This window comes from Euprymna scolopes, chromosome 26 (genome assembly GCF_053919585.1).
Source record: "Euprymna scolopes isolate OS-2025 chromosome 26, ASM5391958v1, whole genome shotgun sequence".
NCBI lineage: Eukaryota > Metazoa > Mollusca > Cephalopoda > Sepiida > Sepiolidae > Euprymna > Euprymna scolopes.
The window spans coordinates 34180583-34208456 of record NC_136507.1 but is presented as its reverse complement, the minus strand read 5'-3'; the positions used below and the strand labels follow the sequence as shown (position 1 = coordinate 34208456).

The 27874-nt window shown below is 31.7% G+C and overlaps 1 protein-coding gene across 1 annotated transcript; it reads left to right on the top strand.

The window, feature by feature from the left end:
* The first annotated feature begins 3621 nt into the window (after positions 1 to 3621).
* On the top strand, positions 3622 to 22059 carry LOC145247981 (innexin unc-9-like). Its single transcript, XM_080109640.1, has 2 exons — positions 3622 to 5869; positions 19458 to 22059. Coding segments are annotated over exons 1-2 (1200 nt in total). The 5' UTR covers positions 3622 to 5867; the 3' UTR covers positions 20656 to 22059.
* The last annotated feature ends 5815 nt before the right edge of the window (positions 22060 to 27874 follow it).

Sequence of the window (27874 nt, the reverse complement as noted above, 5' to 3'; positions counted from 1 at the left end):
TAGTGTCTGTAGGTATTTAATTATTATAGTAAAAAAAAAAAAATAATTATGACAGCCCCTTTAAGAAATTCGTTTCTTATCGTTGAGCACTTTCAGTTGAATTAAAAGTCGGTCAATTTAGCTCTTATGCGTAGATCATCGTATAACGATTTGATCACTGTCTGTCTGACGTAATGAACATTTAAATTAAAATGTTTAAAATTCAACGCTATTTCACACGGTTAATGGTAGCCGAATGGATACGGCCTCCGCTAATCGAGCCAGAGATGTCTCGTGTCGCGGGGTTCGAATCGTTCGACTGGTAGTAATCGTGACACCCTCCACTGAAGAATCCCGAAAGGATGAAACACTAGTGTCTGTAGGTATTTAATTATTATAGTAAAAAAAAAATAATTATATATATATATATATATATATATATGTATATATATATATATATATATATATATATATATATAAAACTTAATGTTTATACTTTTTTATCATTCGTTGGAAAACTATTTAATCAGTAAGTCGTTTAATCACTCTCAATCACTGCATCAACTTTCTCTCTCGAATTCACAATAGTCCTAATGTTAATTTAAGGGATTTTCAGTCATTTACCACGAAACACTGTTTCGCGAGATTTAAAAACACGTCGAGGAAGGGGCACGTGCAAAGGTTCATCAGAACGCATGTAATTAACCTCGTTGTGAAACAGCCAGAGGGGTGCAAGTCTGTATCGATGGGACAGAGATTGGAGCTTGGTCGATAGTGCTGGGCTTATTAGATTAAAAACTCTTTTGGGGACATTTCTAAAAGGCAAAGATCAGTAGTGGATGCACTAGTCGGAATGTTACAACAATAATTAATGTTACAGCAATAATTAATGTTACAACAATAATTAATGTTACAACAATAATTAATAGGATTATAAATATTTTTAACAAATGTTCTGTTATACGGGCAACTCTCCCCTTTCAAGTACACTGTAGATTATACATTTGTGTGTGAACTTTTTAGTATATTTCTGTGTATATGTTGTTGATTGTGTGCACTTGTATGTGTTTTTCAGATACAAATGTTTTGCTGTGTAAGACATAAAGCTATGCCCTTAGAATTAAAATGTGCAGAGGGTTAGGTGGTACATAAATCCGAATATTGAGAGCATTTCAAAGAAGCATTTGAAGAAATAGAATTGGACGAGTTCAAGTAAAATTTCTTGTAAATAAGAATATGTTTTTCCCTTACCTATCCTGTACGACGTCGACTAGATTGGATGATCCTGACTACACAAGAGGGGAGGAATTTGATGTTTAAGTTAGGGTATAATTCTTGAATGTCTTAGCCATTTCTTGAATTTTTATTTTTTATATTTTTTATTTATTTATTCATTCATTCATTCATTCATTCATTTATTTATTTATTTATTTATTTATTTATTATTATTATTATTATTATTATTATTATTATTATTATTATTGCTGTTGTTGTTGTTGTTGTTGTTGTTGTTGGTGGTGGTGGTGGTGGTGGCGGCGGTGCTTTAATTAGTCACCTCTTATTGAGAGTAAAATACACTCAACGATAAGGGTTAAGTAATACTAGCTGGCAGCCCGGCGTTGCCCGGTCGTACAAATCGTTTAAATATGATCTTTTAATTTATGCAGATTGCGTATGTATTATTATAGAATCAGTCCTCTGTTGATTAGTCTATATCACGAGGGATAATGTTCCCGGTAGACTAATTCACAAAACAATAAAATAAATAAAAACTACAAAAATAATGACGAAAATATCGTTCGTCAAATTCCGTCTGTGTTTGTTTACAATATCACGTCAGCTGATATTTGGGTTTGACGATGAATGCCCTGGAAAAGTCACTTCTAGCTTATGTTTAGTTTAAAAATATGCAAACAAAGAAATGGTTGGCGACGATTTTCTTTAGTACCTTCTCTTGTATCGTAAATTGATTTAATTAATAAGAAAAAATTAAAATAAAATAAAATAGTGAGGGACACCTGAGTTTAAAGAAAGGCTCATTCGATCTGTAGTCGAATTCTCTACCACTAGGCTATATCTCCAATATTATAATACATCTGGGTTTATTTAGGAGAAATGATTTGCTGAAAATGATTTGGCTGATGTAACGTAAAATATTCCCCTGTAAGAAATATTCTTTTTCATCTATAAGAGAGAAAAGCTATTTTCAGATCGGATTTTTTCGATTTTCTATACTAATCGACTAAGCTACATCGGGCGGCCTGCTAGTAGTCAATATTTCAATTGAAATTGTTAATTCATGCACTATAATAGTTAATTATTCAATTAAAATAATAAATCGTTAAAATAAAATCATTAACTTTTCAAGTTGCATAGCTGATCTTACAATTTAAATTGTCAGTTTAGAAAAAAATAATATTTAATGAAAGGCTAAGAAAATAATATTTTTATTTAGCTTTCCAAAATAATGATTAATATTAAAAAGTAATATAAATCAAAATTATTCTAGACTAAAAACCAAGACGCTTCTACACTATTGGGGCGAGATTTCGGAAACCGTAATATTGAATTTCACATGAAAACAGTGGTATCTACGCATTTCTCGTATTTTTAAGATGATTAAATAGAAAAAAAAATCGATAAGGTAGAAAATTATTTATTAAAGAAATTAAATTTTAAGGAAACGATCGTGTATGCGTATATAAGACACGGGAGAGTCGCAAGGGAGGTAATTTTTTCTGATTTGACGCCTAGGGGTAGCAATAGCGTCGCAAAGTGCCTTCTCGACGCCTAAGCACCCCAGGAATTTATCGGCCTCTGAAGGCCCGCCAATCGACCCGTGGGCCGCGGAGACGCGTCCGGGGGGCGCCGGGCATCGTTGCGGATCCGCCGGACGACTTCTGCAGCCTGTGGTGTCGCTAGGGGCCGGCGCAAAACACTTGCGTATATGTTATTTTTACGTTATTTAGTTTTTAGGTGAACAGTTATTTTTATATTAAACAATTATGAAAAAAATATTAAATCGAAAACACCCTCAGAACACTGTATATATGTTATGTTTATTTTGTTATTTGTTTTGTGTTAGTTACATTAAAAATTGAGAGTTACTTCCCTTGTTTATGGTTTCGTCTCGCTTCATTGTATAAAAACAAAATGGCGACAATTTTTCACCTGCTAACACGGATACAGGAATTTTTTGTTTTTAATAATTCAGTAATATTAGGTAATTCCGACTTGATAATTTGGAAGTTATCATTGTAACTTATTAGAATTGACAAAAAACAATCAGTTGAAACTATTGTTTGTTTTTTCAATCTGAAAACTCCATTTATCAACTACAAAATCTCGTCCCAATACTGTAGAAGTACCAAAACCAGTTGGTATAGCTTGTAGATTATCTCCCCTGGTTTGCTCCACCGGCAGCCATCTGTTGTCTATTTGTTGGCCGGAAAAATGCTGGTCTCTTTTCTAGTTCTTAATTGAGAGCATTCCAGTATAATTACACAGGCATTTATTTTGTGTTTCTGGGAATTAAATACTTGATATTGTTGTCGAATATTTTTTATTGTTGTTTTTTTTTTTCTTGCACATTTTTTTCTTTTTTATGCTCATCTCCACACCCTTGTAAATAATTTCTTCTTATCATTGACAATTTACTAATTAATCTCACAAACGCTCTATTGACCAGAGGTTGGCAATAACTGCTAACAGTTTCAGATATGTAAGTCAGATAAACGTTTCTTTATTTGCTTATTGATTTTTTTTTCAAACCGTGCAATATTTGATTCCCACTTGTAAAACATTCACAGATAGAACTCGTCCTATTACCACAGCTAAAAAAAAAAAAACTTATTTCTCCTTTCATCTGCCTAATACCAGGCAAAATCCACAGAACTTCTTTGTAAAGTTTCCCGCCTGAGGAACACATTACCGTGGAATTGCGTTTTTGCTGATTACAACTTCATCGTCTTCAAATCCAATGTAAACAAATTCTCTTCATAAACCGCTCCATAATTAATCAAAAGCAATACATGCTATTGTTAAATCATCCGACACCCGTAGTGTTCTACATCTTTCAGTTGACAATAATTTCTGTCTTGTCCTCGAGTTGCTCCTGGCCTTTGTGAATGGAAGCCCAATAATAAACAAAACGATTCAACTCCAAAATATTAACATTATCTTTTACGGAATATGAAAGTAAAAACGTTTTTGACCTTAAAAGACCGGATTCGGCCAGAGAACTTCCAAAATTGAGTCTGACCATCTATAGAAATAGTTTTTACTTTTGGCGAAATATGTGTTGATTGGTTGAAATATTCTACGCTAAAAAATACTCATCAATCTGAAAAAAAAAAAAAAAAAAAAAAAAAAAAACATATATGAACAAAATAGTCGTCGGCGGAATTCTAACGAAACAAACCATTAATCTTATTTCAAGTAATCAAAAAACGGTGCAGTCAAACGAAATATTGCGACGGAATTTGATGGACTCGAAACTACCCGGAACTGAAAACGGATTGTTTCTATAAAACGACTGTACGCACAACGTTAAAGATGAGTAAATGAAATTATGCTTCGCTAGTGTTCGAACTAAAATTTTATTCATGTAAAATAACGTCCGAATGATCGGAGAAGTTACAAAAAAAAAAAAAAAAAAAGAGGACAAAAAGAAAATCCCTTAAACTGGAACATAAAAAAACACACAAAAAAAAAACTATAAAACGGTGCAGTCAAAATTAAAACAAAAACATATAAATATATATTTTCGATTTAAATTTCAATTCATTTAACACAAAAAGTATAGAGTTTCTATATACTTTGCCTCCACACGAGGGCAGAGTTAGACACCAAGGTCGTTTTTTTTTAATAAGAAGAAAAGGGACAAAAATTTTACAAAATCGTCTCAGTCGTGAAGGATTTCTCCTACCCATACTGAGAACAAAAAAATGAAGTGTAACATCAGAACAGATACTACATTTTGATCTTGGCCCGAAGATTAGCACAAAGTATAGAGTTCCTAGTTACTTTGTGTCCCCACGGGACAACGTTAGACACCAGGGTCGTTTTCTAATGTGGAGAAAAGGAGCAAAAATTAAAAATTGTCTCAGTCGTGAAGGACTTCTTCTGCACTGAGAGAGAACAAAGAATTGAAGTGTAGCACCTGGAGAACAGATACCACACTTTGATCTTTACCCGAAAGCCAGCATAAAGCAAAGAGTTAAAGCATAAGAAAAAAAAAGCTTAACATATATCATACAATAATTATTTCGACCTTAAACTGTCTTCATCAGGTCTGCGAATAAAGACATAATTTACTTCCGTTAATTAAATGCATAAAAAAGCGTTGCAAGAGATACAACACAGGATTTAAACATTGAACCATATTTTGTGACTTTGTGGGATTTGACGGAAAGTAAAATACCCAGATAAATAAGAATGATAAAAGGACAAATATATCGTTAATAGTCAACAACGTACCTTTTTTTCCAATAAACTGTGACGTCAAATCATATCAATAAGTAGTTTATTCCAACACAACACTAAATTAAATATTAACAAATCAAGAAAATCCGTAACAATATAATACAAGTCAAAAATAAAATATTCATAACATGATGATACCCAAAGATAATCTACAACGTGGTTAGTTATAGCTAAAAATAATCTTTTTGGTGCAAAATACCTAAGATATGTTAATTGTAATATGCTAATCAACGGGATGACATAAAGAAGAAGACGAAAAAAAAGGAGCTGAATGTGGTATTTTGGCGCTGATAAAATAAATAATCAAAAACAAGTCACTTTTATTTAATTTTATATAAATTCTAAAATCTGTCAGAGCGACAAAATAACAATAAAAAAATAAAATAAAACCGATCCAGAACAAAATGTAAGTATATATTTATTTATTTAATTTTTACTATTATTTTCTTTTATTAAATACCGAGCAATACTACCCGGCGTTGCCCAGAATTTATGAGAAATATATTGTTGACCTTGTGTATATGCCTTAAAGAGACATATATAACGAACATTTAGTTACTTGATAAGACAGGGGCGAGTTCGAAACGAATGTTTCTGTTTAGAGCACAACTGAAGCATGATACTTGACTTTTGCATTTTAAACTTTAATTCAAGTAATCTATTATTATATAAAAGGAATGAGTTTGTGTGTCTGTGTGTTTGAGTTCGTTCTCTATGGACTCGAAAACGGTTAGATCGATTTTTATGAAATTTCACACCAAGGTACTTAATGTGGCTGGCAATGTTCTTAGATAGGTTGTGTATCGGAATGTATTTTATAAGTATCGATTAGCAATAATCGAAATAATCCGATGAAAGAAGGAACATTCGATTTTAACGAAAGTAAACAGCTCTCACAGCCTAAGCCCAAAAATTGAATTGAAAAGTTTTATTCCCACAAAAATCGAAATGACCGACATTTACTCGACTTTTTCATTTTACGCATAAATTCAAGTCATTATCAGCGTCCATGCAGTAAGTTTAAACATAAAATACCCTGTAGGTTCTTTGATATGAGAAGGAGTCGTTTGAAACGAATGTTTCTGTTTAAAGCGCTATTGAAGCATGATACATGATTAATTTATTTTTATTTCGGACAATTATTCTCATCTTTATTAGTTGTTGCTCTTCATCTTTTATAGGTTGTTTGTTTATTCACGACGTTTCGGCCAACTATTTCTCTGGCCTTCGTCAGGTGGTAACCGCGACGGATAGGACCTCGAATCTCCTAACTGCATTCTCGGAAATCACTGTCATCCGTAGTTGTTGTCGTCTTACCACGTTTTGGCCAAGTAAACCTCTGGCAGGCTTTGGGTAGGATTGAAACCGCTATCTTCAGACAATGTCCATCTGGAATCGTAGATATTCAACGTCTCTATCAACTGCGCCACGGGCTCCGAAGGGCGATCAAGGTTGGATTCTTTGATCTTATAAATCCACGTTTATTTATTATCTGATCTTCCATAGTCGGGTCAACCAATAAAAGATGAAAAACAACAACTAATAAAGATGAGAATAATAGTCCGAAATAAAAATAAATTAATATATGTAATGCTCATCTCAAAAATGAATTCCAATTAAGGAATAATATACATGATACTTGATTTTTGCATTTAAATCTTTAATTCAAACCATTACATATGAAACTAATTTTATAAAACTAACAGTAGATTCTCTACACACAATGTATTGTAGAATAAGTCACTGTGAGAGGCTTCCTCCAAGTCCATCGTGATTGATCCCCAACTAAAGCAAGAAAGCAATCGATTTGATTGAATTATGAGATTTCTCACCGATATCGATGACAATAAATACATGGAAGTGTGTGACAATATTGGGCCACCCTGCTAATATATATATATATATATATATATATATATATATATATATATATATATATATATATAATGTATATATATATATAATATATATGAAGTAGTTATATGTGCATATATATGTTATTTATTTATTTATAAAACAGTAATCTACGTACATGCATGTTTCAAGGCCCTAACCCTCGTCAGCGTAGCTTGACTGTTATTAGGGGTCGAACCCTGTACCTTATGTATTTCAATCCAGCGTCTTACCCATTACTCTATGACGCCATAGACGGTTTACTGCTTAGTTTTCATCGTTTATATATATATGCGTAGTTTTTGTTGTTGATTTTTTTAAACGATATTAAGATTAGCGTCTTCACCTTGAAGATCGGATGTTTTTTTAGAAATTCCCCATTTTTTTTATTTTGGACATAAACAAATATTATTTTTATTTATTTATTTATTTTTAAAACAGTAATCTACGTACATACATGTTTCTAATCTTAATATCGTTTTAAAAAAATCAACAACAAAAACTACGTAAATATATATATGTGTGTGTGTGGTCGTGTATGTGAGAGAGAGTTTGTGTATATATGTGTGTATATAGTAATTTATAAAATATATATATAAATTACTAACTAGCTCTACCTACGTATTGAGCACTTTTGAAGTAAATACTTAAAGTTTACGCATAAATCTATACTTTCGTATATTAATTTTATGTGAGTAAATGAAGTAGTTATATGTATGTATATATATATATATATATATATATATATATATATATATATATATATATATATATGCATATAATTTAAAGGATTTTTTTTGTTTTTTTTAAATTCAATTTTCACCCCAAACAAGGCACAGTGCCACTTTGAAGCAGGGGGCTAATATCAGGGACTTAATTAGCGGGGTCATTATGAAGGGAGATGAATAGAAAGATGTTTGTTAACATTACACTTGAACTTCCGGCAGTTCTGGGGAAGAAACTATTGGAGTAAAAGGCTTTCTTGCACCTAGGGATCTCTACTGTAAAGGGATGAGACTTAGTAGCTTGTCGGGTTTGTCGGGGGTAGTTATGTCGGGGAGGTACAAGTGTTTGCAGTTCGTCAGAGCATTCACCATTGAAGTATTTGTAGAACAGGCAGAGGGATGCTACATTTCGTAGTAGTCTACAGAGCAGATTGTATTGTAATGTGATAGAAAAATTACTAATTTAATTAAAATACAAGAAAAAATTGCTCGCTGTAATGCATATATATAATAAGGCAAATATCCTAGAGCTACTTTAATATTCAGTAATGTGATTGATAATTTAAAATTAAAATTCAAATTAAAAATTAAAAATCTATTTCATAAGAAGGAACACAACAAAATCAATAAATTGTACGATCGTTTCGGAAACGATGTTTTTATTGCGATAGACATTAAGTCATGGACAATAATTTTAATATATAGTTTTTTTTTTAAACAAAGTTCCCTCATCAGCAAAAATATTGTTTTTTTTTTATTTATATTAAGTCCGTGACTTAATGTCTATCGCGATATAAACATTGTTTCCGAAACGATCGTACAAATTATTGATATTATATATATATATATATATATGTATGTATGCACGTATATATATATATATATATATATATTTCTGTAGAAATATATTTTCTTATGATATATACCGATCCTTTTTTAAGAAGCTCAGTGTAATTAGAGAACAAGATAGAGAATTAAGAGATGACTTAAAAAGTAAGCTACAAAATTATCATATTTCATAATTGAGCATTTATATACTGTGAAAGCAAAATCAAGACTTCAAAAAAGGTGTTGATGGCAACAAAAAGTGTATTTCATTTTACGTTACAATTGTTTCCATGTCCGGTCAACAATTTCAAACATTATATCGTTTGAAAATTTTCAAAAACCAGCATTTCTTCAGATTAAAAACATAATTAATATCTTTAATTTGTTAATTATCGTAGCACTTCGTGATCTGTTTGATTAAATTAATTATTAAATCATAGACGCTTTCTAGTAATCACTAGACTGTAAACATCAAACGGCCTGAATTATCTCCCTTCAGCTGTTATAGGAAATAATATTGACCTCTTTTCCAACAGAATTAACTATAAGCAATTAACAACATAAGTGAGTTATCTCCCTTCGTAATTGTTTTTAGTAACGCTATGGAAACATATTTAATTAGAATGATAATAAATTTTAAAACATTAGATAATGATAAATAGATTAGAATCCTTTATTCGAAATGTTGTATAAGGATTAATATATATAACGCAGAGTTTTTCTTTATTCTCATTTTCAATTAAACATTAAACGTAAAATGGTCTTAGATCTAAGTATCAAAACAATCGATAATTTGTAAACATTACTTGTCACTAATGAGCAAATACGAAACTAAAATTAACCGTAACGTTAATGCAAGGTTGTTATGGCCATATTATAAATATAGAAACAAAAATTAAAAAAATTCTTTTTAAGAAAATTAATTATGTGGAATAAAGAAATAGTGAAATCTAATTTAGGAACTCAACGAATGGAATACATATTTTTTTTTTAAATGGCTAAGGGTTTTTGTGGAAATTTCTGTTGACTTTGTTCTTAAATAAGGATACGAAAATTAGGTGATATATTGATATTTAAATGGGCTTCCCACTCAAGGGTAAATGTTTCTCACATGCTTCTTTTGCCGTTAAGGGAATTTTTCTTTCTTTTTCCTTCTCTTTAAACAATGTTCTATTGTCAAGAGTATTTTTAATCATAAAGCATGAAGAAATGCTGCTTTTTGAAAATTTTCAAACGATATAATGTTTGAAATTGTCGACTGGACATGGAAACAATTGTAACGTAAAACGAAATACATTTTTGTTGCCATCAACACCTTTTTTTAAGCCTTGATTTTGCTTTCACAGTATATAAATGCTCAATTATGAAATATGATAATTTTGTAGCTTACTTTTTAAGTCATCTCTTTTTGGCTTAAAACTTATTGGCATATGAAAATTTACTGGATTAAACGAACTCAGTATATTACAAACAACTCTCTCTCTCTCTCTCTCTCTCTATATATATATATATATATATATATATATATATATATATATATATATATATATATATATATATATATGTTATTCGTTTTTGTTTTGCGATATGTTTTGAATGAATTCAATTATTCACAAAAGTGCATTTTTTACCTAAATACGATTTGGGAATAATTTTCCCTTTAACCAATCTGGGGAACATATCATGGGGAACGATATATATTGTTTTTTATATATAATTATCCACTGACATGTATTTCGTCGTCTACGACTCATCAGAGTGGCTGAATCAAGCGAGATTCGAAATCGGTACCCTACGGTATATATATATATATATATATATATATATATATATATATATATATATATATATATGTGTGTGTGTGTGTGTGTGTGTGTGTGTGTGTGTGTTTGTGTGTGTGTGTGTAATGTAAAGTTATAAATTATTCATTAAACCAATTTTAAAAAGACTGTAAATTCTATACGATTTTATAAATCACACTTTAAACCAATGTACATTTATTTTAGGCACGTTCTTAACACGTAAAAAACGCATGGTTTTTTACACACGAGACGCTTCACTAGTTCAAGAAATTTGAATGTGATTTTAACTGAATCATATAAAAGCATCCTGATTTTAAACGAAACAATAACCAAAAATTGCCTGAAGATGACTGATGAAACTCAGTTTAAAGTAATTGCAAAAGAACCACGAAAAGAAAAATAGACCAAGACGACTATCGAACTTTCTTGCACAAATTCGACCGAGAAATAAGAACTAAAGTTCGAAAAATTGAAAAATTGAAAATAAATTCTCAAAAACATTCCGTGCTGTTTAACAATACTTGTATGAATGAGAACATGCTGTCAAAAGACACCATACATATACAGATACATATATAAGAATATATATATATACATATATATATATATATATATATATATTCTTCAAGATTAAAAATATCCGAAAGTAAAAACCATTGAATTTTATGAGGTTTTGATAGTGCTTAATAAAAAGAGCAGGATCTTATTTTATTTAAATTGGGTTAACAAAATTCCGATTAGTCGCGACGATAAATCTACTGTTTCAGTCTAAAAATACTTCATACGGCAAGAAAAACAATCTCTGGTCTTAGTCGATATATATAGAGCAGATACTTTACCCATTGAGTAAATATATATGATGACTCAATATTTAAAGCGTCTGCTCAATATTTGATTCTGTTAAGAGTCTTGCCTCGACTAAAACCAAAAGCTGTTTTATTCGAGTTATTATTTCTTAGTTGGCGAAACGAGAAAGTTTAAAAAAGGTTTGTGTTCTCTATGATGCATTTTAATCAAGTCAAAGATCTCCTTGTGCGACTGACAGTGAATATGAACAGTCATAATAATCTATATATTTACACCGTAGTACCTTTAACGTACGTACGTACGTGTGTCACGGTTTCCAGGTTATAAATTATTCGATCGGGAGATCCTATTTATTAAAAAGGAGTATAGAAGGTGATAACGTACTACGAACATGAAATAAGTATATAGATACGCTAATGTAATGTTCGAAATATATTATCACCTTCTATCACCGTTTTTATTAAATAGGATCTCCCGATCACTAAAGACGCAGTGTAAAAGTAAAATTAAAAATTAAAAAAAATGATGTTGGGTCGTATGTGATGCTGAAATATAGTTTCTTAATCGTTTGGCTAGGATCCAAGGGTGGAATACCTTCTATCTAATAACAGTATAATGATATCGTGGGGTTTCCGTTCACACTGAACGTCCATAGAATGCCTAGCAGTAATATATTACGTATGAAAGATGCCGCGGTGGAATTTCCACAGGTCTTGCTAGTTCGTATTAATAATATTAAATGTTTTTTCTCGTTACGACATATTTATAGCTTGTTTTGTTAACCATTTTCATTACAATAAACATTTTCTAATTATATTTCAACCCTAATGAAAACGAAAATGGTGACAACTCGGTAATTTCTCTTTCGTTTTATAAGCTGGTAATCATCGTCAGACGCTGGTGCCATCCAGAGCAATGTCTTTGTTTCAATTACTATATTCGTAGTGTTTCGGTTGGGATATGCAAAATATGACAGTTTGCGAAAATGCGTGGGGATGAGTTTCCTGCACTGGCCGTGATCATCTCTTAGTAGTGTTCGTCTGGAATCGGAGATTGATGTCAACGTTGGCCTTCGTGTCAATTGAGTGGCATTGATCTCTGCTGTAACGAAAGGATTTTCTTTCGAAATAAATATGATGTCTTCCTGTTTAAAACACAGTATTCTTTACACACAAACACACACACACACGTATATATATATATATATATATATATATATATATATATATATATATATATACACACACACACATATATATATATATATATATATATATATATATATATATATACTAGCATGGGTGCCCCTGTATATCAAATTTCGAGTCTGTAGACTAAAAATTGACAGAGTTATTGCGTAGGGGAATGCACACAGACAGACACACAGATACACAGACACGTTCACTTTCATAGATATACTAGCATGGGTGCCCGGCGGTGCCCGGGTGTTTGGAGGTGTATGCTGAGCAAAAAAAAAAAAAAAAAAACGGCAATTTTTTAAAAACTTTCACCCCTATTATGACCCCTTAACCTGCATTGGTTTTGGCTCAAATAAAGTTATTATGTTAAATCCATGTCCAAGGAACCGATATCTAAAATTTCAAGTGTTTAGACACAAAATCGTCGGGGGAGTTTGGTAGAGTTCTCAAAGGTCAAATCGTTGAACTCTGGCCCCTTAACATCCAAATTTCTGGCCGAAAACCGATAATATAGATTTTCCCAAATCTCAGTACCCTGTATATCAAATTTTGAGTCTGTAGACTAAAAATCGAGAGAGTTATTGCGTAGGGAAATTTACACAAACAGACAGACAGACCCACAGACACTTATAAAACGAAAGAGAAATTACCGAGTTGTCACCATTTTCGTTTTCATTAGGGTTGAATAATGTTGGGACAATTGATCAGAATCGAGAATCGGAAAAATCGACAAAAAAATTCGTGGGTATCGGAATCGGTATCGGGAACTAGAAAATTGATACCTATTTTTCGATGCTTTTAATAGTCTTTTTTTATTTGATTTTATTTCAAGAGGCATCTTCCATTTCTAGTAATAATAATGAAAGAATATTTATTGATTTTATAATACAAGTAAATCTAAAATCGATAGATCATCCTCCATATTTTGACGTTTAGGAAAATATCTGCATATTTAAAAAGTTTTTTGTTTTGTTTGTTTGTTTTTTGTTTTGTTTGTTTTGCTTTTTTCAGGAATCGGGGAAAATGTTAAATATTTAGAGATTTATAAAGAATCGGAATCGGAATCGGTAACTGTATCGGACTCGGGAATTTAGTACAAAATCGGTAATTGTACCGGAATCGGGAAAAATACTGAAATCATCCAATCACTAATATATATATATATATATATATATATATATATATATATATATATATATATATATATATATATATATACTAGTTTAAACTAAACATAGTCCACATTACATTTTTTAAATTATAAACAATTCTGGAATCAAATACATGTGCTGGACTTTTATTAAAATTGGAAAAAGGATTATAGCCGTAAGGTTTAGTATCGTTATATATTGATTTTAATCTTCGTAAAGGGGTAGAAAGGGGATGTAAAATTATTCCGTTTGTTGAATTATTTTTACCCGCCCTAGGACGGGTATCCTTCTAGTTATGCATATAAGGTCGTTATCCCATTGACCTTTGGATCCTTAATTATTCATGGACATAATCGACCTGCGCATCCCCCACCGCACAGCCCTGGCGACCATAACGGCTGCTTGATAGACTGTTATTTACGAAGGCTACTAATTACAGACATGCTTCGTGAGTACATACCCCAGTTAACAGCTGGAAAGGCAAAGCTTACGACGAATGGAATTTCAACGATTAAGCCTTCCAACAATCCAACACCGTTTTTACGTGTTTATTACTTCAGCCATTGTCCAGATTTTTTTGGCTTTGGTTTCTTTAAGTAAATAAAAGTGCAGAATAGTTAACAGTCGAGAAATCGTAAAGAAAAAAAAACGCATCGTAGGTTTTGATCTCTTTGATTTTTGTTAAAAGTGCAGAATAGTTAACATTTAAGAAAACGTAAAGATCAAAAAACTTATACCAAATGCATTCAAATAGCATTAACTACCAAATAACATGTTTTTAACTTGCTGTAACTCTTTTAATTATTATCGCCTGTCGCTTACATTTATGAAAGGTTTATACTTGAAAAGATAGTAAAATATGATTGGCCTTAGCACCAACCCTAAGTTTATGGTGGTGCTTGCCACACGGACTTAGAGTTAATTTTAGGATCAATCATTTGACATTTTGAACCGAGAGAGAGACTTAGCTGTCGTACAAAGCTAAGACTCTGTAACATCATATTTGTATAGATACTCCCTCAGGCAGTTGAGCTCATGGATTTTAAATGTCTGAGGGAGTGGCACTCGTCTGACAAGACGTTGCAATCATATATATATATATATAATAAGTCAAGTTAATGAACTTTCTGAAACATCTTTATTTACAGGATCGTTTCTGGCTATTTCCAAACACATACAATTCTTAATATCTTGATTGGAAAGAGCACTTGAATGCTTACTAGACAATATCCCCGAGTGTCTTTTTATTATCGACTTCATCAGGACAACTTGGCATGAGAATTCTTTGTCAGACAAGAAAACCCTGACTAAATATTCAGCATCACATAGTATGGTTAAACCACACAGACTTTTACACGAAATAATGGCCTCCAAGTAATGTTATCTAAAGTCACGCACAACTGGATTCTTCACAAGACTTGATGAATTCTTATACTGCTATTCAGTAAGACCAAAAGAATCACAAGAACGGTATACTATCAATTGGGGAGAAGGAAATAATAAATGTTCTTAACTTCTTTACTAACTCAGATATGTAAATGAGAACTGATATATAATAATTGAATACATATTTATCTCATTTAGAGATAAAGTGGTAGCCTCTAAGAAGGGGATACTTTGATTCCTGAGAAATTTGGCTGAAGTAAAATGAGAAAGGAGATAGATCAACGCAGTTGAATATTTCAAAACTTTCTTTAATACAACCCTTTAAAAGTTAAAACAATAATTTTACTCTCCTCAATCAAGTAAATATATTATGGTATATCTCCTGTATAGTCTCTTTAATACGGCATAATCACGTTGAGACACCGGTTTCCGCTGGATCACCGAAGTTAAGCAACGTTGGACCTGGTCAGTACTAAATGGATGACTATCATGGACTTCCGGTTGCTGTATGTGCTCTCCGCTTATCTTAGCATTGTTTCCAGTTGTCCTGGACTTCTCCTTGCTACTGTACTCAATCAGTGTCAAGTCAGGAAAGGTGTGGTTTGGGATTGCGCAACCTTTGCCTACCGATTACACGCCCAGCTTCCCCTACAGGGGGTATCTGTTGTCTTTCGAGACTAAACGGAGGCATCGGTCCCTTGGTCTTACTAGCTTCCAGCACAAAAATTAACCTAGTCTGGTTGAGATCCAGTTTCGTGCTGATACTTCCGATGCCATTACTTGGTGAGGGTGCATCATTATTCGTAAAAGCCAGTGTGGGTTAGTCATACTCCGGAAATCCATGTGATTTTAAATACTTAGTAAGATTTTACACGTTGGAGGAATATACTCCTGTCAGTTGTCCTGACAAACCCCTATACAAAAAGACCATAAACACCTGATCTCTCTATGAGATTTATAGATTTACAGATATGCGAATATTCTATTAATGTTCCTTTACGTCTTAAATGTTAAGTAAGTAAGAAAGTTAGATACATTAATTTACAAGTTAAATATGTTATAGTGTATATTTGTTTTCGTCTCTTAGTTTTACTAGATTTCAGGACAAGAATTTATCTAGTCTGTTTGAGTATCCAGCTACGTACTGTTACTGCCAACAACACCACTTGAAGAAAGTACAATATTCCTTGTATTAGCCACTTTGGATTAGCTATTTCAAGATCTTATAAGAGCCGCGAATACTATGTGCTTCTTATAATAAGGGTTAGGGTTAGGGTTTACCTATGAAGAAAAAATATCCTTAGACAAGTTGTCTTGACTAGCAACTTTACATATCTCAGACAGTCAGACACTAGGAGGCATTCAAGTTCTTTCTAGTAGGCTTTCAAATTATCTCCAGTAGGAATGAAGATGTATGTTTTGATATCGGTGGAAACAATCGTATACGAACGAAAATACCTATCTCTACAGTGTTAATCGTGGAGCATATATTAAATATTAAATTATATTAAATAGTTTTGCAGCGAGTTTATTAGGGATTTTTCAAAACATCAGGATGATGTTCAATATCGTATAACTAAAACGCTATAGCAAACACACACACATACATACACACATACACACACACACACACACACACACACAACGAAAAACGATTCTCATTAACATTTCTCTAAAACCGAAGTAAAATTTTGGTGGTCAAACCCACAAGCATAATATTTTCCTGATTTTTCGGATTCTCCATCTCCTGTTTATATATTTAGTCCTCGGCAAATATGCAACCGTCAAAACACGCAGTTTTGCGCTTGTTTACAAAGGTGCCAAGTTTTTAGCAATCTGAAAACTTAAATGAAAAAAAAAAATGATTTATACATACATACATATATATATATATATATATATATATATATATATATATATATATATATATATATATTACAATAGAAAAATGTGAGCTTAAACATGGAAAAGTAAAGGACTAGTTGTTAAAACTGGAAAAGAAAAGGACAAGATATTCTAGTAAAAAAATATAATACATTTTTAACTTAAAATATTGCAGCATTAAGAATTGATTATATAATGTTAGAAATTGAATATAAAAATTTTCTAATGCTGCAATATTTTAAGTAAAAAATTTATTATATTTTTTACTAGAATATCTTCTCCTTTCCTTTTTCAGTTTTAATTACTTGTCCTTTACTTTTCCATGTTTAAGTTTTACCATATTACTTTTAATGCTCACAGTTTTCTATTGTAATCCATTATTTGTCCAGGATTCAAATAAATTAACTTTTTCTTTGTTTAATTTCAGTTTTATATTTTTGCCCTCATAAACGCATATGTAATAACAATGTACGGCACTCGTCTGCTTTCAATAGAATCCTCCCAATTATCTACCTTCCATGCTTGCATTCTCTCTATTTCACTTGTTACTTGTCTTTTCGATTTAGTAGCAACAATAGTCGCTGAAGGAATGTGGTTGCTATGGAAACCAGTCCTTAAAAACTTCGCTCACTTCCTTACGTATTTTTACGATTTCGAATACTAGAAAATTCATCATGAATTTTGTTTTACTGAACGAAAATTTAACTTTTTTTTCACAATATAGATGAGAAGGTGATCTATAAACTGTAATAATTGTTAGAAATTTATTTGAAAAATGAGTTAGCGGTGAAGCTTTAAAGCAGTTTTAAATGACTAAAACTGCCACTTAACTATATATTCCACCTCAGTAGTGTTTGAATGATATATTATTTGGATTACTATTCACAACGCTTAGGCCAACATAAACCCTGACCTTCTTCAGGTGAACTTTGTTGAACTTGAGGAATCGTTGTGAAATTAACACCGAATACGAGAGTAGTAGTCCAAATTATACAAATAATATGAATTTCACAACGTCATCTCAAAAATTCAAAAACAAAATGATATATGCCATGCGTAATTGAATTTAACTATCTACCGACCAATATACTTTTAATTTGCTGAAGTTTCAGTTTCATTAATATTTCAATGTGTTATTTTGTTCAAAGCGGTCTAAACTTCACAAAAAACAAATTGTAGCCAACCGTTGCAAAATTGTTGGACTTTATGATTGAAAAATATTTTTAAAAATATTAAAAATAGAAGTGAAATATATAGTTACGAATGATAAAAAGAGTCAATGAAAAGTCGATTAAAATATACATTTACGAGTGATAAAAATCTCGATTAAAAATTAGGATGATAAAAGGCAATGTTATCTCCACCTGATGATGATTCAAGAAAGAATCGAAAGCGCTCGTGTGAATCATGGGACATTTGTAAATACCTTCCATCTTGAAGTTAAAAAAATCTTACGAAAAATCGAAAATATGAAAAAGAGAATCATTAAGCAAGGTATCTCTGTTGTTTTTAATAATGTTTGCCTGAATAAAGGAATGCTGCCTAAATACACTAATATATATATATATATATATATATATATATATATATATATATATATATATATATATATATATACCAGTGGTGAAAAAACCGGACTAGAGTGATCAATGTGTAGCCAGAGCAGTATATAAGACATTTATTACTGTGAGTCCAGAATGAGTTTACATATTGTTTCAACTAGAGGAAGATCATCAAAGAGAGGAAATATCCAACTAGCATCGTCAGAATTCATAGATGGACTAAGTTATAAAATCAAATAAGAATGGAAAAATCTTTTCTAACTCCCCTTCATCTACGATTTTTCCATTCTTATTTGATTTTATAACTTAGTCCATCTATGAATTCTGACGATGCTAGTTGGATATTTCCTCTCTTTGATGATCTTCCTCTAGTTGAAACAATATGTAAACTCATTCTGGACTCACAGTAATAAATTTCTTATATATATATATATATCGATTTAAATAGAATGTGCGGAAATTTCTCGAGATCTCTTTCGGCTATCATCGCGTCAGGAGAAAATCGATAGCATACAAAACACTATTACTGGCGAAATTAAAGAGCACTACGCAGGAATTTAGATGTGCCAGAAATTTATAAAAAAAAAACGATTAAAAGAAAGATTTAATCTGAAAATGCTACTTTTAAACGCAGAATTTCAGATTTAACAGTCAGAGAATATTCAACGATAATTCACTAACAAAATTATTTCCTAATTATGTTAATGTTTTAATTTATGAATTTAATAATAAATTTCTTCTTTTTTTTAATTTTCAGGTTGGAGTCCTTGATTAGGAGTTTCTCCAGTTACACTGGACTTCTTGGCTCAAGCAGTGACGACTGGGTTGACAAACTTAACCACGTATACACCGCCCTCTTGCTTTCTTTGTCCGCCTGTATACTGATTATTCGTCAGTATTTCGGCAAATCAATTGCATGCTGGAACCCAGGCGAGGCTGACAGGAGTCATCACATTGAGTATGCCGAGAACTATTGTTGGGTTTCGGACACATTTATTGTTAAAGATGCCGAACTCTTCCCCAGTGTTGTTGACAATGTTAACCATAGAAGAATTTCTTACTACCAGTGGGTGCCGTTTATATTGCTTATGCAAGCGTTTCTCTTCAAGCTTCCCAATTTGGCATGGCGGCTGTTTAACAGCAAGGCTGGTATCAACCTGGACAAGTTAGTTGGGTTGGTTCTTGAGATCCAGTTCGGAAATTACGCTAACAGGGAAAAGATTATCACTCACGCCGCGCATTACATAGACAAATGGATATGTATCAATAAGGATCTGAACAAAGAAGGATGCATCTCTTGTTGGCGTAAGATGTCGTTACCCGCTTGTTTGCGCAAGAAGGGCAAGTTTCTGACGAGTCTCTATTTCCTTTCGAAGTTGTTCTTCTTTCTGAACGCTATTGTGCAATTCTACTTTCTGGACAGCTTTTTATGGCCGAACGATCTGAACGGTTTCTACGTAATCATGATGGCCTTCCAAACAGGACGCCTCGCACAATCTCCTGTCTTTCCGCGGATCACGTTCTGCGATTTTAAGGTCCGTGCTCTCAGCGAGCATCGATTTCGGATGCAATGTGTTCTGCCAATCAATATGTTCAACGAAAAGATCTTTCTAATGTTCTGGTTTTGGTTTATGTTCGTGATCTTCTGTACGGGTCTCAGCCTATTGAAGACCATCTATATTTCCCTGTGCAAGGATCACACTCACTACTGCTATAAATACATCGAGTACATCTATAAGTATTCGAAAACAGATGTCGATATAGAAAAGAGAAAGAAAGGTTTCATGATGGAGGATTTCAGTATGGATTATCTTAAGCGTGATGGGGTTTTTGTCCTGAAGATAATAGGCAGGGCGTCGACAGACATCGTGGTTGTCGATTTGATTACAAAGCTTTGGGATATCTATCAAAAAGAAAACAGATATTCTATGTCTGAGTTAAGTACGAACGTGTAAAAACATTGTTTTGATTTCGCATAACAACTTATGAAATTAATAATGATTTTGTGATCACGACTAGTAAAGTCTCTTATGTAAACGATAAGAACTAATGTTTTGTGCTGAGATGTTAGTTTACAACGATTCGGCCGATGTAACGTCCAGTCTTTTTCATGTGCGTTTTATAAACTATGAATTATTTACGGCGAACTTCAGAATTTGTACAGCATATATATATATATATATATATATATATATACTGGCAGGGAGACCCGACGTTGCCCGAGATTTAATGATGATCAACGAATATTTTAAATTCCTATATTTTATTGTCATCGAAATCCGTGAAATCAACCAGGAGGAAGCTTCACATGCCTCCATGCAGTAACTTAGTCCAAAATATATGTTATTCTACATTGCACTCTAGAGAACCTACTGTTTCTTTTATAAAATTATTTTATATAAACTTCTTTTCAGTTAAAGAAAAAAAAATACGTGCGGGGTTTGAACCTATAGACTCCATCCTACAAAAACAAAAACAGACACTAAAAATACGTAAATTTTAAAATCTTAGAAAATTCTTTGCAGTTAATGGAAAATGAATTAAGAAAATTATGTGCTAAATTTGAACCTACACACCACGTAATGCAAAAAAAGACAACAACAAAAAACAAAAACTAAAAAAACACCCCAAAAGATACTCAATTTACCCATCGTAGAATTTTCACGGCCCGTTGTTCTATCATTGTCGCTAACGATGACATAGAAAAAAATGGCTTTACCGATGATAGATAATTTAAAATAACGGTTTCGATTATCGATTCTCGATAATTATCGAGAGTATTATGACAGAAAAATTAACGGAGATCACGCCCCGACTTATAAACTAAAGTTCTGTTAAATTCATAGAAAATATGTTCAACCGTTTCGGTGTCTATAAGGAACGAACTCACGAAACAGCTGAACAGATTTTGTATAAATTACAGGATATATATATATATATATATATATATATATATATATATATATATAGAGAGAGAGAGAGAGAGAGAGAGAGAGAGAGAGAGAGATATGTATCCACATATCCATTGATATATTATATGTTTTTATGTAGATTGGTGTCATCCTCTGTTTATTAATTGTGTCTGTGTCGGATATATACTCGAGAGTTAAACCAATGAAAATATGCCGTTGTCATAGCCTTACGTTATGACCGTCTAGGTTTTTGATTACCTTTTATTTCAGATAACTTTCTTTTTTTTTATTTAACCATCAACAAATGATGCCTTATATTACTCCCAATCTTGACCTACATACTTAGGGATAGCTATTCAAGTTAAATATTCAATAAATTCTTTTCACAGTGTACATGGTATTTTAATAAAATATTTTACCTATTTTAATAAAGACATTAGGAGCATTTGTGATTGTTTTTTAAATTTGTATATATATCCTAGCAGTTCCGATCGGTTTAGCTCAGGCCCTATGTACTGTTCATGACGTTATGTGCATATGTATATATTAAAAAGTGTAAATATGGACGGTAATGCCTTTCTATATAATAAGCTTCCTTAACTATCAGAGAAAAGTTGGTAGAGACGTAATTTTTTCTAACTTTGACACCTAATTTGATCTTTTACCATTCATTGTTTTGGGCTCAAATTAAATTAAAATGTCTGACTCATATCGTTGTAACCTACATCTAAAATTTCAAGTGTTTAGACCTCAAATTGGCGGAGCAGTTTGGTAGAGTTTACAAAGGTCAACTCTGTAAACTTTGACCTCTTGCCAGCTAAATTTTAGCCGAAAACGGATTTAAAAGTTTGCTGCATGTCTAAATACCCTTTATGTAAAATTTAAAAAATTTAGACCCAAAATTGGCTAAATAGTTTGCTAGAGACGGCAAAGGTAAAATCTTTTGAACTTTGACCCATTTGGAAGCCAAATTTTCAACAAAAAATGATTAAAATTGATTATAGCTGAATACACTTTATGTAAAATTTCAAATGTTTAAACAAAATATTGGTTGAGTAATTTAGTAGAGACCGCAGAGGTGAATTTCTTTTTTACTTTGACCCCTATTATGACCTCTTAACATTTATTGTTTTGGGCTCAATCAAAGTATAAAGTTAAATACATGTCCAAGTAATCTAAATCTAAAATTTCAAGTGTTTAGACCCCAAATTGACGGAGGAGTTTGGTAGAGTTCTCAAAGGTAAAATCGTTGAACTTTGACCCCTTAACAGCCAAATTTCTGGCTTAAAACCAATCACAAAGATTTTTCCAAATCTCATTCCCCTTAGCTCAAATCTCGAGTTTGTACACCGAAAATTGACAGAGTTATTGTGTAGGGAAGTGGACACAGACAGACAAACACACACACACACACACACACACACACACAAACGCACACACACATTTTCACTTTTATCGATATACTAGCATTTCAGCGCGGCGTTGCCCGGGTTTTTGGATGTGTATGTTGAGCAAAAAGCACAAAAACACAAAAAAGGTCAATTTTTTAAAACTCTGACCCCTATTATGACCCCTTAATATTTATTGTTTTGAGCTCAAATCATGTTATTAAGTTAGATACATGTTCAAAATCTAAAATTTGAATTGTTTATACCCAAAATTGGCGGAGGAGTTTGGTAGAGTTCTTAAACGTCAAATCGTTGAACTTTGAGCCCTAACAGCCAAATTTCTGGCCGAAAAAAAGATTATAAAGATTTTCCCACATCTCAGTACCCTGTATATCAAATTTCGAGTCTGTAGACTAAAAATTGACAGAGTTATTGCATAGGGAAATGTACACAGACAAACACACAGACACACACACACGCAGACACTTTTTCTTTTATAGATTTATAGATTAATAAAACAAAACTATAATTAATGGTTGTCGCGTATTTTTTTTCAGTGATATTACTACGTTATCTTTCGGCTTCATCCAAAGGAGGAAGTTTCATGTACTAGTCGCATGTATATCCCCGTTAGAAAAGATGACGTCATGTTTTTGTAGTTCTTGCAGGGAGATGACTTTGCTATCCTTCATATATACGGTATTTCTAAATTGTCACCCATTTGGTACGAACCAGGCTCAACGGTGCTTAACTTCGGCGATTACACAATAACCAGCATGCCAACATGATTATGCCAAATAAGGAGGCGGTAATCCCTGGGATGATTGTAACATTAGATCAGGACAGATATTCCACTACAGTTTAAAGAAAGTGAAGAAATAATGTCTAGGAGATTTGTAACTTGATGAAAACAGAATATATATGCCTTCAACTCAACTGTCACTGTTGCGAGTTACCTCAACATGATTCTGGAATTTATCGGTCTACAAGTTTCAGAGATGGTTGGTAATGACGGCGAGATCTACTTTTAGCAAGATGGAGCACCTTTCCGTGACCAACGAGCTCATCCCGATGAAGCTTTTCCAGACGCGTGAATTGAACGAAGGGGTACCACTCAATACTCTGCGCGTACTTCAAACTTCTCACCCATAAACTTTCATTTTATAGAGATATCATCATGAATTTTTGCATACAGTTTTTTATCATTTATTCCCCATATAATATATATATATATATATATATATATATATATATATATATATATATATATATATATATATAAGCGAGATAAGACACTGATAGAAATTCAGATGAAAATCCTGATAGATATTACTTGAAGTAATACTTTCAAGGAGATCCTAGCCAAAAAGGAAAAGCTCAATATTTAAGAATAGAGCAATATATAAATTTCGTGGTTTAATTTTAAATTCTGAAGAAAAAAAAACAACATATAGAGGCATATATTCGATTTAATAATTTATTGCTTGACAAAGGAATATATGGAAAGGGTTATTTTAATTTCCTTAATCCATGGATTTTCAGCAATGGCTCATATCATCAGAGCAAATGAAATGCAGTTAGCAAATGTTCAGCTGCGAATGGACGTTATTTTGCTTTTAAGCACAATTATTGAAAATAGTTTTTTGAGTGGTTGTGGATAATTATATGGAGAAATTATACGAAAAGAGAAGTTGATACAACCTGGGTAGTCCATTATATAGAAGGGGTTAATTAATTTCTTTAATCCATGGATTTTCAACAGTCGATTACATCATCGGAGGAAATGAAATGCGGTTAGCAAAATGTTCAGCTGTGAATAAACACGTATTTTGCTTGGATTAAGGAAATTAACATAACTCCCCTCTATATATTCCTTGCGTCACACAAATTCTTAATTCGAATATGTGTGCTTATATTTTGATTTCAGAATTTTACTTTAACCACTAAACTTATATATATATATATATATATATATATATATATATATACATCGTTTTGGTAGATGAGATCCAAAGTCCTTGTGGGTGTAGAGACAGTATATCAAATATTGAATAAACGTTCCATTCAATTGTATATGATCTCAATTTTTTATTATTTTTGGGGTCCTTTGAGATCAGGATTCATAATTTGTGCTGTTCTTGTTGTACCTCATTTCGGACAACTAATTTTCTGAGCTTCTTCACGTTGCCAAGTGTATAGACGCCTCGATTGTCCACAGTTTCAGGTGAGCATTGTTTAAAGATACCGATTTCAATCCTACCCAATCAGAGAATTAGTTTGCCAAAAGACGACAACTATGGAAGACAGTAATTACTGGATACAGTTTTAAACTTAGCATTCCTATCTCGTCGCGGCTAACTACCTAAAGACAGCCAGAGAATTAGTTGGCTGAAATTCGGTGAAACAACAACAACAATAAAGATGAGGATAACAGTCAGCAAAAAATAATTACACACGAATACGTTTGTTTACAAGGACTATTGGCATAATGGTTAAAATATTGGTAAATTCGATTTTAAGTGACATTCTTTTAGAAAGTGAAGGTTTAATCTTTAGTACGGGCGGCACTCAATATACAATTGCGAATTACTTAAGACTTTTACCCAGTAATGGCTGACGGATCGAGAACAAGCTACACGTGGGTTAAATAGAGGGTTCCGTTCATAATTCTGTTCACATTTCTGAATTTGCAAGATACACATGAAGAAAAGATTGCCAATAAATGTATTATTGATCCTTGTCTAAAACTCATTCAGAAACAAATGGTTTTCCATTAAAGATTATGGTTTCAAGAATTTCAATAGAGAACTTAGCGAAACGTTAACGTCGATGTCAGGCAGCTTGTGATATATAAAATTATTATCTACGTCACAAAAGATTCTACAAAAAATAGTAATGTTTCCTTTTGGTTCGCCATTTTTTTGTCTGTTTGTGTGTGGAACATTAATACATATTCCTAACAATGACAATCTACTTCGGTTCAATTTCTTTCAAAGAATAATCGGTTCACCTAAGAACAGTTAAAAAAAAAAAACGTTATCCTAACCAGTGTCTAAATATTAGTTTCCTTGTCTATAGGTCCAGTATCACGAAACAAAACATCATCATTGCAAATATTAATTAATGAGAAACGAATTGTCTCCCTTTATAGTCGTCCTTTATAAGCTAAAAATCATTAAACCCAAAAAAAAAAAAAAAAAAAAAAACATGGCTCGCTGTTTATGGTTTCAAATGGGCTATTTTATTTTATAATTAAAAAAAATTGTAGGGGACTGTAAGATTTTTTTAAATTATAGTTTCTTTTTAAAATGTAAAAAATCTGCAAGTTAATTCATATCTGTTTCTTTATAATTTATATTAAAAATTCAATGTGTTGTGTATTGAATTTTGATTGAAACTAAATTAATTTATAAAAAAAATATTTTTAGTTTTAAAAGGTTATAAAATTGCTAAAAATTGCTTCAAATTCATCGTTATTTGATTTATTTTATATTTTATTCATTTTATTTAATATGTATTAAAAACAAAATTCAACTATCGTGGAATTTCATCGGGTTCTGCTAATTCTATAAGATAAAGCAAATAAATAAAATGAACAACACAAAATAAATTCACAAACAAAAATAATATATTTTGTTGTAATCCTTTTATTACTTCAATAGTTTCGTTCAATAATTCATTTCTGTTTGTTTAGTCAGAAAAGATAAATACAAAGGTTTTATAACATATATACATATACAGTCTGATTTTATTTACAAAAAATAAATGTAGAAAAATATACTTTGCTCTAAAATTGATTTTTTTTTAAGATGTGGTATTTTTATTTTTATTTTTTTACAATCACACCGCCATGAAAAAATCGCCCTATTAGTTTTTTACGGATATCTGAATAGTCATAAATTATTTTAAATATAATTCCTTTAAAATAATAATGACATTGTTTTAGAGAGTGAAGGTTTAATCTTTAGTACGGGCGGAACTCAATATACAATTGCGAATTACTTAAGACTTTTACCCAGTAATGGCTGACGGAACGAGAACAAGCTACACGTGGATTAAATAGAGGGTTCCGTTCATAATTCTGTTCACATTTCTGAATTTGACAAGATACACATGATGAAGGTCGGGCGAGACACTGTGAAAAGATTTCCAATAAATGTATTATTGATCCTTGTCTAAAACCCATTCAGAAACAAATGGTTTTTCATTAAAGATTTTGGTTTAAAGAATTTCAATAGAGAACTTAGCGAAACGTTAACGTCGATGTCAGGCAGCTTGTGATATATAAAATTATTATCTGTGTCACAAAAGATTCTACAAAAAATAGTAATGTTTCCTTTTGGTTCGCCATTTTTTTGTGTGTTTGTGTGTGGAACATTAATACATATTCCTAACAATAACAATCTACTTCGGTTCAATTTCTTTCAAAGAATAATCGGTTCACCTAAGAACAGTTAAAAAAAAAAACGTTATCCTAACCAGTGTCTAAATATTAGTTTCCTTGTCTATAGGTCCAGTATCACGAAACAAAACATCATCATTGCAAATATTAATTAATGAGAAACGAATTGTCTCCCTTTATAGTCGTCCTTTATAAGCTAAAAATCATTAAAACCAAAAAAAAAAAAGAAAAACATGGCTCGCTGTTTATGGTTTCAAATGGGCTATTTTATTTTATAATTAAAAAAAATTGTAGGGGACTGTAAGATTTTTTTAAATTATAGTTTCTTTTTAAAATGTAAAAAATCTGCAAGTTAATTCATATCTGTTTCTTTATAATTTATATTAAAAAATTCAATGTGTTGTGTATTGAATTTTGATTGAAACTAAATTAATTTATAAAAAAAATATTTTTAGTTTTAAAAGGTTATAAA